General features: G+C 36.8%; 1 protein-coding gene across 10 annotated transcripts in view; it reads left to right on the top strand.

Annotated features, from left to right (window-relative positions):
* The window catches only part of HDAC9 (histone deacetylase 9), a 986,654-nt gene that overhangs the window by 707,804 nt on the left and 265,299 nt on the right, over positions 1 to 13,551 (top strand). For all 10 annotated transcript variants that reach the window (XM_027539980.1, XM_027539984.1, XM_027539978.1 and 7 more), the window contains 2 exons: positions 6,191 to 6,311; positions 11,184 to 11,233. In XM_027539980.1, the coding sequence (XP_027395781.1) occupies positions 6,191 to 6,311; positions 11,184 to 11,233 (171 nt within the window). The remainder of the gene's footprint in view (positions 1 to 6,190; positions 6,312 to 11,183; positions 11,234 to 13,551) is intronic.

The raw sequence follows: 13,551 nt of genomic DNA, 5'->3' as shown, positions 1-13,551 counted from the left end.
TGGGACATGGAACGACAGACTGGTTCCAAATAGGAAAAGGAGTACATCAAGGCTGTATATTGTCATCCTGCTTATTTAGCTTATATGCAGAGTACATCATGAGAAACACTGGGCTGGAAGAAGCACAAGCTGGAATCAAGATTGCCAGGAGAAATATCAATAACCTCAGATATGCAGATGACACCACCCTTATGGCAGAAAGTGAAGAGGAACTCAAAAGCCTCCTGATGAAAGTGAAAGAGGAGAGTGAAAAAGTTGGCTTAAAGCTCAACATTCAGAAAACGAAGATCATGGCATCTGGCCCCATCACTTCATGGGAAATAGATGGGGAAACAGTGGAAACAATGTCTGACTTTATTTTTTGGGGCTCCAAAATCACTGCAGATGGTGACTGTAGCCATGAAATTAAAAGACACTCACTCCTTGGAAGGACAGTTATGACCAACCTGAGAGAGTATATTAAAAAGCAGAGACATTACTTTGCCAACAAAGGTCTGTCTAGTCAAGGCTATGGTTTTCCCAGTGGTCATGTATGGATGTGAGAGTTGGACTGTGAAGAAAGCTGAGTGCTGAAGAATCGATGCTTTTGAACTTTGTTGTTGGAGAAGACTCTTGAGAGTCCCTTGGACTGCAAGGAGATCCAACCAGTCCATTCTAAAAGAGACCAGTCCTAGGTGTTCATTGGAAGGACTGATGCTGAAGCTGAAACTCCAATACTTTGGTCACCTCATGCAAAGAGTTGACTCATTGGAAAAGACCCTGATGCTGGGAGGGATTGGGGGCAGGAGGAGAAGGGGACGACAGAGGATGAGATGGCTGGATGGCATCACCAACTCAATGCACATGAGTTTGGGTAGACTCCAGGAGTTGGTGATGGACAGGGAGGTCTGGTGTGCTGCGAGTCATGGGGTCGCAGAGAGTCGGACATGACTGAGCGACTGAACTGAACTGAACTGAACCACAGGACCACTAGGGAATTCCCTAACTCTTCTTTCCCTACTCCTTTTCTTTCTGGATAAAAACTCGAGGAGAACAGGTTATTAGATGATGAGGGAGCTATGGAAGGAGATAATGTATTGGGGGGAGGAGATATAAACTCTTTTTTTGTAACATTTAAAGAAGCAATTGGTTGTAGCATGTGAAATCTCCATTGATAAGCTTGGGCATGAGCAGTGAGATCAGATTTTTTGCTTTGCTTAAGAGAGAAGTATATCCACAATAATGAATAGGTGTGAACTGATTCATTAAATATGAAGTATAGGCTTTGTAACAGAAGGTAACTTTGCCACTCGTAAGTCATTTATTATTCTTTTCTTTAAGTCTGCAGCCCTGCAGATCTTTGTAGAATAAGAATGCATCCCTATATTTAGGGACAGTGGATAAAATATTTTCAGAAAATGAGATATATCAATGGAAATTCTTGCCTAATATGTCACTGCTTTGAAAATGATTAAAGAAAATGGGGTCTCCCCCCAGCAGAGGCAGGTACTTTGACTTGTCAAATATAAGTTGGACATTTTCTCTTAGTTTGGAACTGCCACAAAATGAGCCCTTTCATGTCCTCAGTAATACCAAACCAATGCAATCCATCTGTTCTGCTAAATTATTTCTAGTTCCCTAACCAAAGGCACTGCTTTTTCATGCATTTTATCATGATTTTATGCCCTTTATTATATTTTACAAAAGGTTCTGATTCCTCCAGGGCCAATGAGAACTGATTAGGACACTGGCCTCAGTCCAGGCTTTGAACACAGGAGGGGAAGGAATAGAACTGTTTCCTTTTCTCCCTGCTCCTTGGCAAAAAAAAAAAAAAAAGAATCTATACCGTGTGTGCACTCTGTGTGTGGGTGGGTGTGGGTAGGCTGCATTTTATCCTGTTGCAACATGACTTTGTAGGTCATGTTCAGAACGTTCCTTCTGTAATCGGGTTGCATTAACAGGCTTTAATTCAGAAAGACCAATTCTTTAGGAAAGAGCCATGGTGTGTTGTGAGACTCAATGATACGGTCATTTTGAACAACATTTGTCAGACTTCAAACCTGAATGTACACTGTTTGGGGGGCTGATCTAATGAAGAAGACCTTAGTCCTCAGGTGCTTAGCACAGAGTAGACACTTAGCACAGGAGTTCCTTTCCTACTCTATAGGAAGAGACTACTTGAGTGCAGGTCACAGAGAATGGAAATAGAGTAATGATAGCCTACATCCTATATTACAGGGTATCTTTACTAGGAAATAGAAGGGAGAGCTGTAAGTTTCCTTTTTTAGACCCATACTGGCAAGGTATTTAAGATCTATGTTAGGCTCTCTAGTGAGAAATACCTGCATGGATACCCATGTCAACCCATATATGAACTGAGTGTCCATATACTCAGAATTCTCAAAAATTCTTTTGGTCAGAATCATAGATGACTTTAGGTTGGCATGCTGCCAGCTAAATATCTCTGAGAACAGAAATCAGTATCTCCCTACATTATGATTATCAGAGCACTTTATCCTATTTTGTGATTCATTATACTCTTGACCTTTGGCTCAAGAGCACATCATGAGAGAAAGCTGAAGGAATAAAGGGTACACAGGAAATTGAAAATATGGGAAGGGATTAAATGGGACAGTCTATATTTAAGCATAAACACGTCACTTAATAACTTACTGATGATGATACCAGAAAATGAAAACCGTTGGAGACTTCAGTTTGAAAGGAAAAGTAGAATATGATGAATTTAAGATATCTGATGATAGTGAGGCAAAACGAACTACTCCAGGAGGTACTCAGTCTTAAGGAAAAAGGAGAGCTGCTGCTATTTCAGCATTTTTAGCTTAGTCATTCACGGAGTTCCCATAGCAGTGCCTCTTAGAGATATAAATCTTAGAACGTGTTTTCTCCAGATCCTTTCTCCAGGTAGAAGCCGTTTTTCATATGGAATTTGTTTCTACTGCCTTCTTTCTGTAGAAACATGTACACCTTGTTTGTGGGTCTTATTCTCCAGTGGGCATAGAAGCAGAAAGGATTGTAAAGGATTAGTGCTTATAACCTGGGACTTCCCTGGTGGTCCAGTGGTTAAGATTCCATGCTGCCACTGAAAGAGGCAAGAATTCAATCCCTGTTGGGGAACTAAGATCCCACATGCCACAGGAGGGAAAAAAAAAATCTAGAACAATCAACAACAACAAAAAAGAATTGCTATTTATATATAGTGTAAGGATTTTTTAAAAAACACATTCTGTAGTAATAAAGTGAGCCAGTGTAAATATTTCCTAGGAGTCAAAAAGAAGTATAGAGAGGAAGGAGAAAGAAATCAGAGGGAAAACTTGTGCCCTTTATTACATTTTAGTGATGAAGGGGAGACTAGGGTATAAACCAGGGAGGAATACTCTTAGAGTAAGTGGACTACCAGGAGATCCAACCAGTCCATCCTAAAGGAAATCAATCCTGAATATTCATTGGAAGGACTGACGCTGAAGCTGAAACTCCAATACTTTGGCCACATGATGTGAAGAACCGACTCATGGGAAAAGATCCTGATGCTGGGAAAGACTGAAGGTGGGAGGAGAAGGGGATGACAGAGGATGAGATGGTTGGATGGCATCACCAATGTGATGGACATGAGATTGAATAGGCTCTGGGAGTTGGTGATGGGCAGAGAAGCCTGGCGTGCTGCAGTCCTTGGGGTCGCAAAGAGTTGGATGCGACTGAACTGACTGACTGAAGCAGGCTGGGCCAGATGCTCTGCCCTTACTGTTAGTTAACTGATATTCCACAAGGGAATGACTGAGGTGCAGCAGGTGTCCTCTTAAGATTTATCAGCACTTGAGCTACTGTCAATAATTGAATCTTGTTAGCAGATTATTTTTCAAGTTTGCGATTGAGCGTTCAGCCTAGTGGGGTTGTGGGAGAATGAGAAGGGAGTTAGGAGATGCATGGAATGTATGATATGTGAATATATATGACTAGTTTGTGAAAACATAGAGCTGCACTTATTGCTCATGGTATTTAACATTATACCAGAGGCAAAAATTTGTTGTAGAGTAGAAAAATGTCTTTATGGGAAAGGGGATGGAGCTTTATGATAGTAGTCCAAATGTGGGTCTGATTGTTAGCTAGAGCCGGCTTTGTTTAAGATATGGATGTCTGACCGTATCAGCGTGTAGATGTTAGTGGCTATGGATTTCATAGACTCATAGAAATGAGAGCGGGAAGCCCTGTTATTTCATGGTGTTCATTATTCTGCCAGACTGGGACTGGTTGCCACAGTCTGGTTTCAGTGTGCTGCTCGTTCCAATTTTAGGTGACTCAGACCATGGAGTTACCACTGCTTATCTTGGGGGATTTTCCACCAGCTGAAATCTCACATTTTAAATGTTTCCCTTTAATAGAGACTCTGAACTTTCCTTTTCTCATTACTTGTCATTCTGTTTCTTTGATTGCTGTGGTCTTCCAGAAACATTTCCAAATGTGATTTTACCAGCGAGCCATCTAGGTCAGTAACGTTTGTTTATTGATGAGAGCAGTGGCTGACCAGATGGCCATCATAAATTTGCCCTAGTCTTCAGCATTACCTGCCTGGTTTAATTTCAGCATTTAAACCTACCTGGGAATAATGTCTCCAGAGCATATTTTTTATTTTTCTAGCAATGTAAATGGGGTGTCAAGTAGAGGGAACTTCAGTGCTTTGGCAATGAAAATGCCGTAAGCATTTGTTTGTTTATTCAGCACATAATGGCGCAGTGTCAAGAAGGGTCTGTTTTACATCATTCCTATTAGCTTCCTGTTACCCCTCAAGTCCCCTGCTATTCCTCTCGCACTGAAATGATGCTTTATTTTCAGTGACAAGCACCACTAGCCAATAAACTTCTAGGAAGTATCAATGTATCAAGGTTCTTTTCCCTGAACCTTTCGCCCCCTTGGAGAATCAGACAGCAGCAGCATTACCTGAAACTAGGGAGACTGAGTGTGGAATTTTCTTGGTCCTGAGAGCAGTTGTTGTCACCTGATGATTTTACGTCAACTGGTAATTCATGGTCAGGAACATGAGAAGACAGCATTCCCTGGACAGACTGTCTTCGAATTTTACTGTAGTTCTCTGCTAATATATTGCCTTACAAGTGTCTTGTTGGGATACATATTTTAAATAAAATATTAACACTCTCTGGGTAATTTTAGGAAGTATAGCAATTTAAAAAATAAGGCTAATTAACTTCATACACCAGCACAGTGTTTACTGGTTTAAAAGATTTGTCAACTGAGAAATGCGACCGGGAAGAGCGCTTTGTCCATTGACTGAGACTTAACTTGGGTGCAGTTTGTCTATGTTGAAGAATCATTCTTTGTTAGCTAAGATGCAAGTTTCTGCCTAACATGGATGTAGAAATATTGATTGAGCATAGAGTATCTCAAATTATCTCTGATTAAGAGTTATTGTTTTTGTTCAATTTCCATTCTGTCACAGACTAAGGCTTCTATAAAATACAGTCAAAATGAGATACTACAATAATGAAATAAAAATTGAAGACATGCATGATTGTATCTGATTCAACAGACATTTAAAATACTCTGTCAGGGGTTGCTATAAAATTTTCTCCATATTTACTCCCAAGGCTATGTAGACCTCCTCACAGACCATTCTGTTCCTGAACTGTGATCAATTCCCATGTTATATATTTTGAATGATATCGGTCTAGATGAACACTGCTGTGAGGCGCACACACATGACATGATCAGCGTATGGGGAATAATCAAATATACTAATGTATTGGTATTTATGTTCTTTTAAGAAACAGTAAGGAATCTGTTTCAACAGCTTCTTTGGGTGAGTGTAAAGTAAGAATCTAATGAATTTACTTCTCAGCTAAGCAGTAGTTCCTGTTTTTAACTACATACTTTTACAAAGGAGTTAACTATTATTACCAAATTTTTATTAACTATTAACTTTTTATAGATATCTTTTTATGCCAAAGAAGAATATGTTTTATGTCAGTTGCCCATTTAGGCTTAAGCAATCCATGGGATCTGAACTTTGTATACACTCATTTTTCATGTATTATTATGGTCCTTTGTTACGCAAATCAATGCCTCATTGCTCCATGATGAAACTCAGCCCATTATTAATCATCTTAAATGTGACTTGGGGTCTTATTTTCTCCTAAATGTTGTCAGTGAAGTACGGTAGACTTCTGCTGTTTTCTTTCAGCGAATTCAAGGTCGAAAAGCCAGCCTGGAGGAAATACAGCTTGTTCATTCCGAACATCACTCACTGTTGTATGGCACCAACCCCCTGGACGGACAGAAGCTGGACCCCAGGACACTCCTAGGTCTGTATGGGCCTCCATTCTACTGAGAACAGCACATTCCAGCACTGTCATTAGTCAGCACTGCTGTCAGTTCAGAATACTTGGCAAGCAGTGTGATAAAGAGCTCTCCCAACAGCAGTGCTCTGTGGAACGAGCGGCTTACAATCTAGCCAATGTAGATTAAGAAAATCCTACTTTAGGAAAAATGGCAGTGCAGGTTTTATGATGTTGATTTTTATTTGAATAGCATTTGTGTCACCGTGTTATAGCTGTTGGGAGTAAATGCATTGTGAAGTTTGTTTACAGTTTGTTTACATTTTTAATCTAAATTTTTTTTTTCACATTTTTCTGTGAATTTATCTTCACCTTTCAAATTTATTTTGTGTCTTTCAGTTCTTTTCTTCTATGACCTTAACACACACAGGGCACAATATAACTTATTTTAAATGAAAAACTCCATATTACTATACATAGAACCCTGTATTTTATATAGTAAGGTTGCATTTTAAATCTTAATAGACTCTATGTAGTACATGTTTTAGTTATGGAATCAAATAGTAGTTGGCAGAAGTAGAAAACTAATAAAGCTCATCTTTATGATTTTTCCAAACTTTATTATCAGATTTTGAAGTCAAATTTATGTTTCACTGCTTTATATAAACTTTGTATGAGTGATAGAATCAACAGTATTGAAGAAAGTTCATGACAGAAACATTTTAGCTGAAACAATTCTGTTAATTAAGTTTATTAATAATCTTTTATAATAGAATAATAATGCATGACATGGTGATGTATGCCCAAAAGATTATGTTTTAACTAAAAATACATTTTAGGACTTTTTCTTAAAAGTCCCTTTCTTTCCAGTAAACCTGTTATGTCAGTTCCAAATTATTGGACTCTTTTACCCAATTCAGTATTACTTTGAGATGATTCTGTGTTAATTGGTCCTAAACAATTTGAAAGCAAGTGGATGACCTGTAGTAGGCATCTTAGAAAGCAATTATGAGAGGAAATTAACAGTCACCAATTTTAACATTAAAAATCTACCCTTTTAAAACAAGTGGCAGGCATCCCTAAATTTATGAAGTAAGCGTATACAGTTGTGTGTGTGTGTGTGTGTGCATTTATGTGCATGCCGGGTGGGGAGAAATTGACAGAAAACACAGGAAGATTACTCAGTTTTTAGAAAACATTATGAAAATTTGATGAAAGTTTGTATAGTAGAATTAAATTTATGTGTACCTGTGGCAGATTCATTTTGATATATGCCAAAACCAATACAATATGTAAAGTTAAAACAAATAAAATTAAAAAAAATAAACTTATATATTAACATAAAGCAAGTGAGTCCATTTAGATATTTACACTCTGTGTGTTATTTTTCTTTTTTATGTTGCTGGAGTCAGTCTCTGCACATGGTGATTTTTACATAAAGCAATTTTTGCTGTGTATATTGTGCAATAAATTTCCTTATTTTAGCATGAATTAATAATTCCACCCAGTTTACCAAATGATGAAGTAAATCAGACCATAACTTGCACAGTCTTCCGTGGTTGAAATACTCATGCATTTTAAGGATAAGAAACTATGTTCATTTTTATTATTTGTTAATTTAGTTAGGAGGAAACAAGTAGAAAACTTTCCCCATTTCTTTTTTTTTTTTAACTAGATCTCAAACTTTGGATTTAATTAAGATAAATTTACATGTAGGTGTTTCAGAGATGTTCCACGATAACCATATTCCACATATTAAGAGAAAGACTGTATTTGTAAAAGATATGAAGTTTGAACTTTGGCAGCTTTGAACTGTTCTACTTATAAAACATGGCAATACCACTTTTTAATTTTTTTTAATGAAATTTGACACTTTTGGGAAAAGCTGATTTTCTCAAAACATGCGTATCATTTAAAGATTTGAATATTTAAAAATGAATTCCACTGTGTAATTTAGAACTTGGATAATAGTCCTTTTCAAATATATATGCGATAAAAGCACCAACTATCAATTTATTTTTTTTACAGTTTTGTATAAATAATTTGGCCATTTATCTCATTAGTTTTGAATATTCAGTGTGAAATAAAATTCATACAGTAGATGACTTCAGAGTTAACTGTAGATACACATGTGGAGTTCCATGGGCAGCTCTCAGGGATCCGTGCAATAGTGTCAGCCTTGTGTGCAGGCTACAGGGGTAAAAGGAAACAAGGATGTTGTATTGCTTGGTCTTGATGTCTAGCGCTAAATTCAAATTTGATGATGCTTCTGAACTACATCAGTCTCTCCCATCAATTCAGAAACAACTTCTTCAATTCAGGGTCTAAATTTAAAATCTTGTTCTTTTAAAAGTTTAACGTCTCGTATTTTTTCGTTCTTTATGAAATTTGAATTCTTGGGGCTTTTTTTTTTTATTTATATCTCAAAGAGCATATTGAAGCTGCCATGTATAAATGTGTAGAAATTCATAGCCATCAAGATATTTTCTCTTTATCCCTTTCTTTTACTCCCACACTTCCTCTTCTTCCTCTAATCCCTCCCACCACAGATGGTGCTGGAGGGTTTGTCAGTGTACACACACACAGTTTAATTGATACTACTACTTTCGACAGTTCTGGTGTTAGGAGAAAGGATTTACATAAAAATTCACTATGACCAGATTCATCAGTCTCTGTATCATGAAAGACATCGATAACGTATAAAATCATTAGATTTGAAAATGGGCACCATTTATCTCTTTAAATACTCTAGACCCTGTAAGATGACACTTTTAAAACATTCTCTCCAATCCTGTCTGGTGAGAGGTTTTCCTTAGCATTAATTTTCCTGTCATTCTCACTACCAGTTTTCATTATCTTGTGGCTAACTGGAGCTCAGTCCATGGATAAGGTGATGTAACGTTATTAAAAAATAAATCAAGTCAACTCAATGAAATAGGCTTTTCTTATACACTATTAAGTTTAAACTATTGATTAATTTGGTTGTTTAGTATTATTTAAATAGTGCTGAAGTAGATTCTCAAGTATTATTTGTCTTCTATATTTACTTAGAGTTTAATGAAACTGGAGCCTATTACACAGAGTGAAGTAAGCCAGAAAGAAAAACACCAATACAGTATACTAACGCATATATATGGAATTTAGAAAGATGGTAACAATAACCCTGTATACGAGACAGCAAAAGAGACACTGATGTATAGAACAGTCTTTTGGTCTCTGTGGGAGAGGGAGAGGGTGGGATGATTTGGGAGAATGGCATTGAATCATGTCTAATATCGTATATGAAACGAGTCGCCAGTCCAGGTTCGATGCACGATACTGGATGCTTGGGGCTGGTGCACTGGGACGACCCAGAGGGAGGGTAGGGGAGGGAGGAGGGAGGAGGGTTCAGGATGGGGAACACATGTATACCTGTGGTGGATTCATTTTGATATATGGCAAAACCAATACAATATTGTAAAGTTAAAAAATAAAAAAAAGAAAATCTAATTTACATTAAAAAAAAATTACTTTATTCCATTGTAATATTACCTTTAGCCTTTTCACTGACTATGGAAGGAGTTGTTCAGACATTAAAATATACATTATTTTTTATTTAAATTTCACATATGAATACATCCTTGCAAAATATTCACTGATACAGAATTATCTTTGTTATGAGGAACAACTTAAGAAAACTTTTTACCATGCCCCAAGCTATCCATAAAAATGCTTATGTATCTTTTACTGATATCAGTATTCCAGTTTTAATATTTCTTCATGATTTGGGTATTTTTTTTCTGTTGACTTTTCGTCTTTTTTCCTTATATGTATATATATAAAATGAGATATCTTACTTTTTCATTTGCACTTAGACATTTCTTTATAGTTTTCCATCTGTTAACAATTGTATTTGAAAACTTAACTTATACAGTTTATTGTTTTCAAAATAAATTTTCTTCTGTGACAGCAGAATCTAGACTTTTACTGACATGACACATAAGATTCATCACAAACCTATTTTCAATTTTTATTATTTATTTCATTGGTCATCAACAATTAGGATAAGTGAAATGGAGATTTGTACCTGGTTCTACCACTGATCTCCTCAGTGACCCATATGAATCACTTCAGAAATAGTTAACTATGATATAGAGATGCCCGCTTGCCTTTCCTTTAGTTACTTTGTAAGACACAAGTCTTGGAGCTTTAGGAGTGGTAATTTGGTTTTCTCCATACATGTAGTAGATAATATAGAAAAACAAAGTGCTCATAAACAAAAATGATTAAAATATGAAATCTCAATTTCAAGAGATAGTCATAAGTAAGATTTTGACATTTACTTTAGATCCCGAAAAGGTTATCCTTTTTATGGTTCTGTGACTTATTTGTTTAAAATAGTGTGAATAATGGAGAGGCTTATCATATACTTGGCCTCAGCTATATCTGAAATGTTTAGAATTTAAGGATAAGTCTGTATACTTAGATAAAAATTTTCGTATTTGGAGCATGTGAAAAATGAGAGTGTATTTCATAAACATTGTGGCTCAGAGCATCACGTTAGTGGGATACACTTAAGGAATGGCTGCGTTATATATGATAAGGTATAAATAAAAAAGATATTGTGATATAAATTGTGTAGGGCAGTTGAAAAAAAAATCTTGAGAATTAAATTTCATAGGCATGTGTTTGTTCATGTGGGGCAATAAACTCTACAGGTAATAATATATGTGTGTATATATATATATATATGTATCAATTTGCTTTGAGTTCTTAACAATCTAAAGTTTGATCAGTTTCCCTCTGAGTCAAATGATAAATACCATGTGACATAATATTATGTATTAATAAAACCCCCAGATTTTAAAAACTATAATTATATGCAAATTTATATATTTTTCATGTCTTTTTACTATGTAGGTGACTCCTCTCAAAAGTTTTTTTCTTCATTACCATGTGGTGGACTTGGGGTAAGTATCAGTTTACTGGTTTAAAAGCTTTTTTTATTATAGTTGATGCCCAATGTGGTGTTACTTTCAGGTGTACAGTAAAGTAAATCAGTTATACATATAGCCACTTTTCTTAGATGTTTTCCCATATAGGTCATTACAAAATATTGAGTAGAGTTCCCTATGCTGTATAGTAGGTTCTTGTTACCTGTTTTCTATCTAGTAGTGTGTATCTGTCAATGTGCATACCCCAGTTTATTACCCTCCTTTTTCCTTTGGTAACCATAAGTTTGTGTTCTACATCTGTGACTTTCTGTTTTATAAATAAGCTTATTTGTACCATTTTCTTTTTAGATTCCATATATATACGATGTCGTATGATTTGTGTCTTTGTCTGGCTCACTTCACTCAGTACAACAAGCTTTAGGTCCATTCATGTTGCTGCAGATGACATTACCTCCTTGTTTTTATAGCCGAGGAATAGTCCATTGTGAGGCTTCCCTGGTGGCTCAGTAGGAAGGAATCCACCTGCCAATGCGGGAGACGAGGGTTTGATCCCTGGCTCAGGAATATCCCCTGGAGAAGGAAATGGCAACCCACTCCAGTATTCTTGCCTGGGAAATCCCAGGGACAGAGGAGCCTAGCTGGCTATAGTCCATGGGGTTGCAAAAGAGTCAGACATGGCTAAGCTACTAAACAACAACAGTAGTCCATTGTATATATGTACTGTGTTTTTTAAAATCCATTCCTCTGTTGATGGACATGTAAGTTGCTTCCATGTCTGGGATATTGTAAATAGTGCTGCAGTGAACATTAGAGTGCATGTATCTTTAAGAATAATGGTTGTACCAATTTACATTCCCACCAGTGGTACACTTGGTTCCCTTTTCTCCGCTCCTCTCCAGCACTTATTATTTTTGGATCTTTTTGATGATAGCCATTCTGACCGGTGTGAGGGAATACCTCATTGTAGTTTGATTTGCATTTCTCTAAAAATTAACAATGTTGAAAATCTTTCCATGTGCTTTTTGGCCATCGGTATGTCTTCTTTGGAGAAATGTCTATTTAGGTGTTCTGCCCATTTTTTGATTGGATTGTTTTTGTTTTTTTTAAATATTGAGCTGCATGAGCTATTTTGGAAAGTAATCCCTGTTGCTTTTGCTTTGTTTGCTATTATTTTGTGCCATTTTAGGGCTGTTTGTTTTGTTTATGGTATCCTTTGCTGTGCAAAAAGCTTTTAAATTTAATTAGATACCATTTGTTTAATTTTGTTTTTATTTTCATTACTTTAGGAGGTGGATCAAAAAAGATGTGTTGTAATTTATGTCAGAAAGTATTCTGCCTATGTTTTCCTTTAAGACTTTTATAGTATCCAGCCTTACATTTAGGTCTTCAATCCACTTTGAGTTTATTTTTGTGTTTGGTGTTAGCTGCTGCTGCTGCTGCTAAGTCATGTCAGTCGTGTCCGACTCTGTGCGACCCCATAGACGGCAGTCCACCAGGCTCCGCCGTCCCTGGGATTCCCCAGGCAGGAACACTGGAGTGGGTTGCCATTTCCTTCTTCAGTGCATAAAAGTGAAAAGTGAAAGTGAAGTCATTCAGTCATGTCGGACTCTTCACGACCCTGTGGACTCTAGTCTACCAGGCCCCACCATCCATAGAATTTTCCAGGCAAGAGTACTGGAGTGGGGTGCCATTGCCTTCTCCGGTTTGGTGTTAGCAGGTGTTCTAATTTTATTCTTTTACACGTAGCTGTCCAGTTTTTCCAGCACCACTTATTGAAGAGACTGTCTTTTCTCCATCGTATGTTCTTGCCTTTGTCAAAGACTAGATGACCATAGGTGCCTGGGTTTATCTCTGGCCTTTGTGTCCTGTTCTGTTGATATTTATTTCTTTTTTCATGTCAGTACGTAACTGCTTTGCTACTGTAGCTTTGTGGTATAGTCAGAAATCAGGGAGCCTGATTCTGCCAGCTCCATTTTTCTTTCTCAGGATTGCTTTGTCTATTTGTGGTCTTTTGTGCAAATTTTTTCTATAATATTTTAAATCTAAGTCTGTGAAAAATAGCATTGATAATTTAATAGATATTGCATTGAATCTGTAGGTTGCTTTGGGTTGTATAGTCATTTTCACGATATTGATTATTCCAGTGAAAGAACATGGTCTAATCTCTCCATCTGTGTCATCTTGTTTCTTTCCAATTGCTCATCTTGTGAGTATAGGTCTTTCACCTCCTTTGCTAGGTTTATTCCTAGATATTTTATTCTTTTTTGATGCAGTGGTAAATGGGATTGTTTCTGTTGACTGCTTTTAAATAACATAAACGTCAGAAGTATATT

The sequence above is a fragment of the Bos indicus x Bos taurus genome, chromosome 4 (genome assembly GCF_003369695.1).
Source record: "Bos indicus x Bos taurus breed Angus x Brahman F1 hybrid chromosome 4, Bos_hybrid_MaternalHap_v2.0, whole genome shotgun sequence".
NCBI classification, from domain to species: domain Eukaryota; kingdom Metazoa; phylum Chordata; class Mammalia; order Artiodactyla; family Bovidae; genus Bos; species Bos indicus x Bos taurus.
This window is presented reverse-complemented; position numbering and strand designations above follow the sequence as displayed.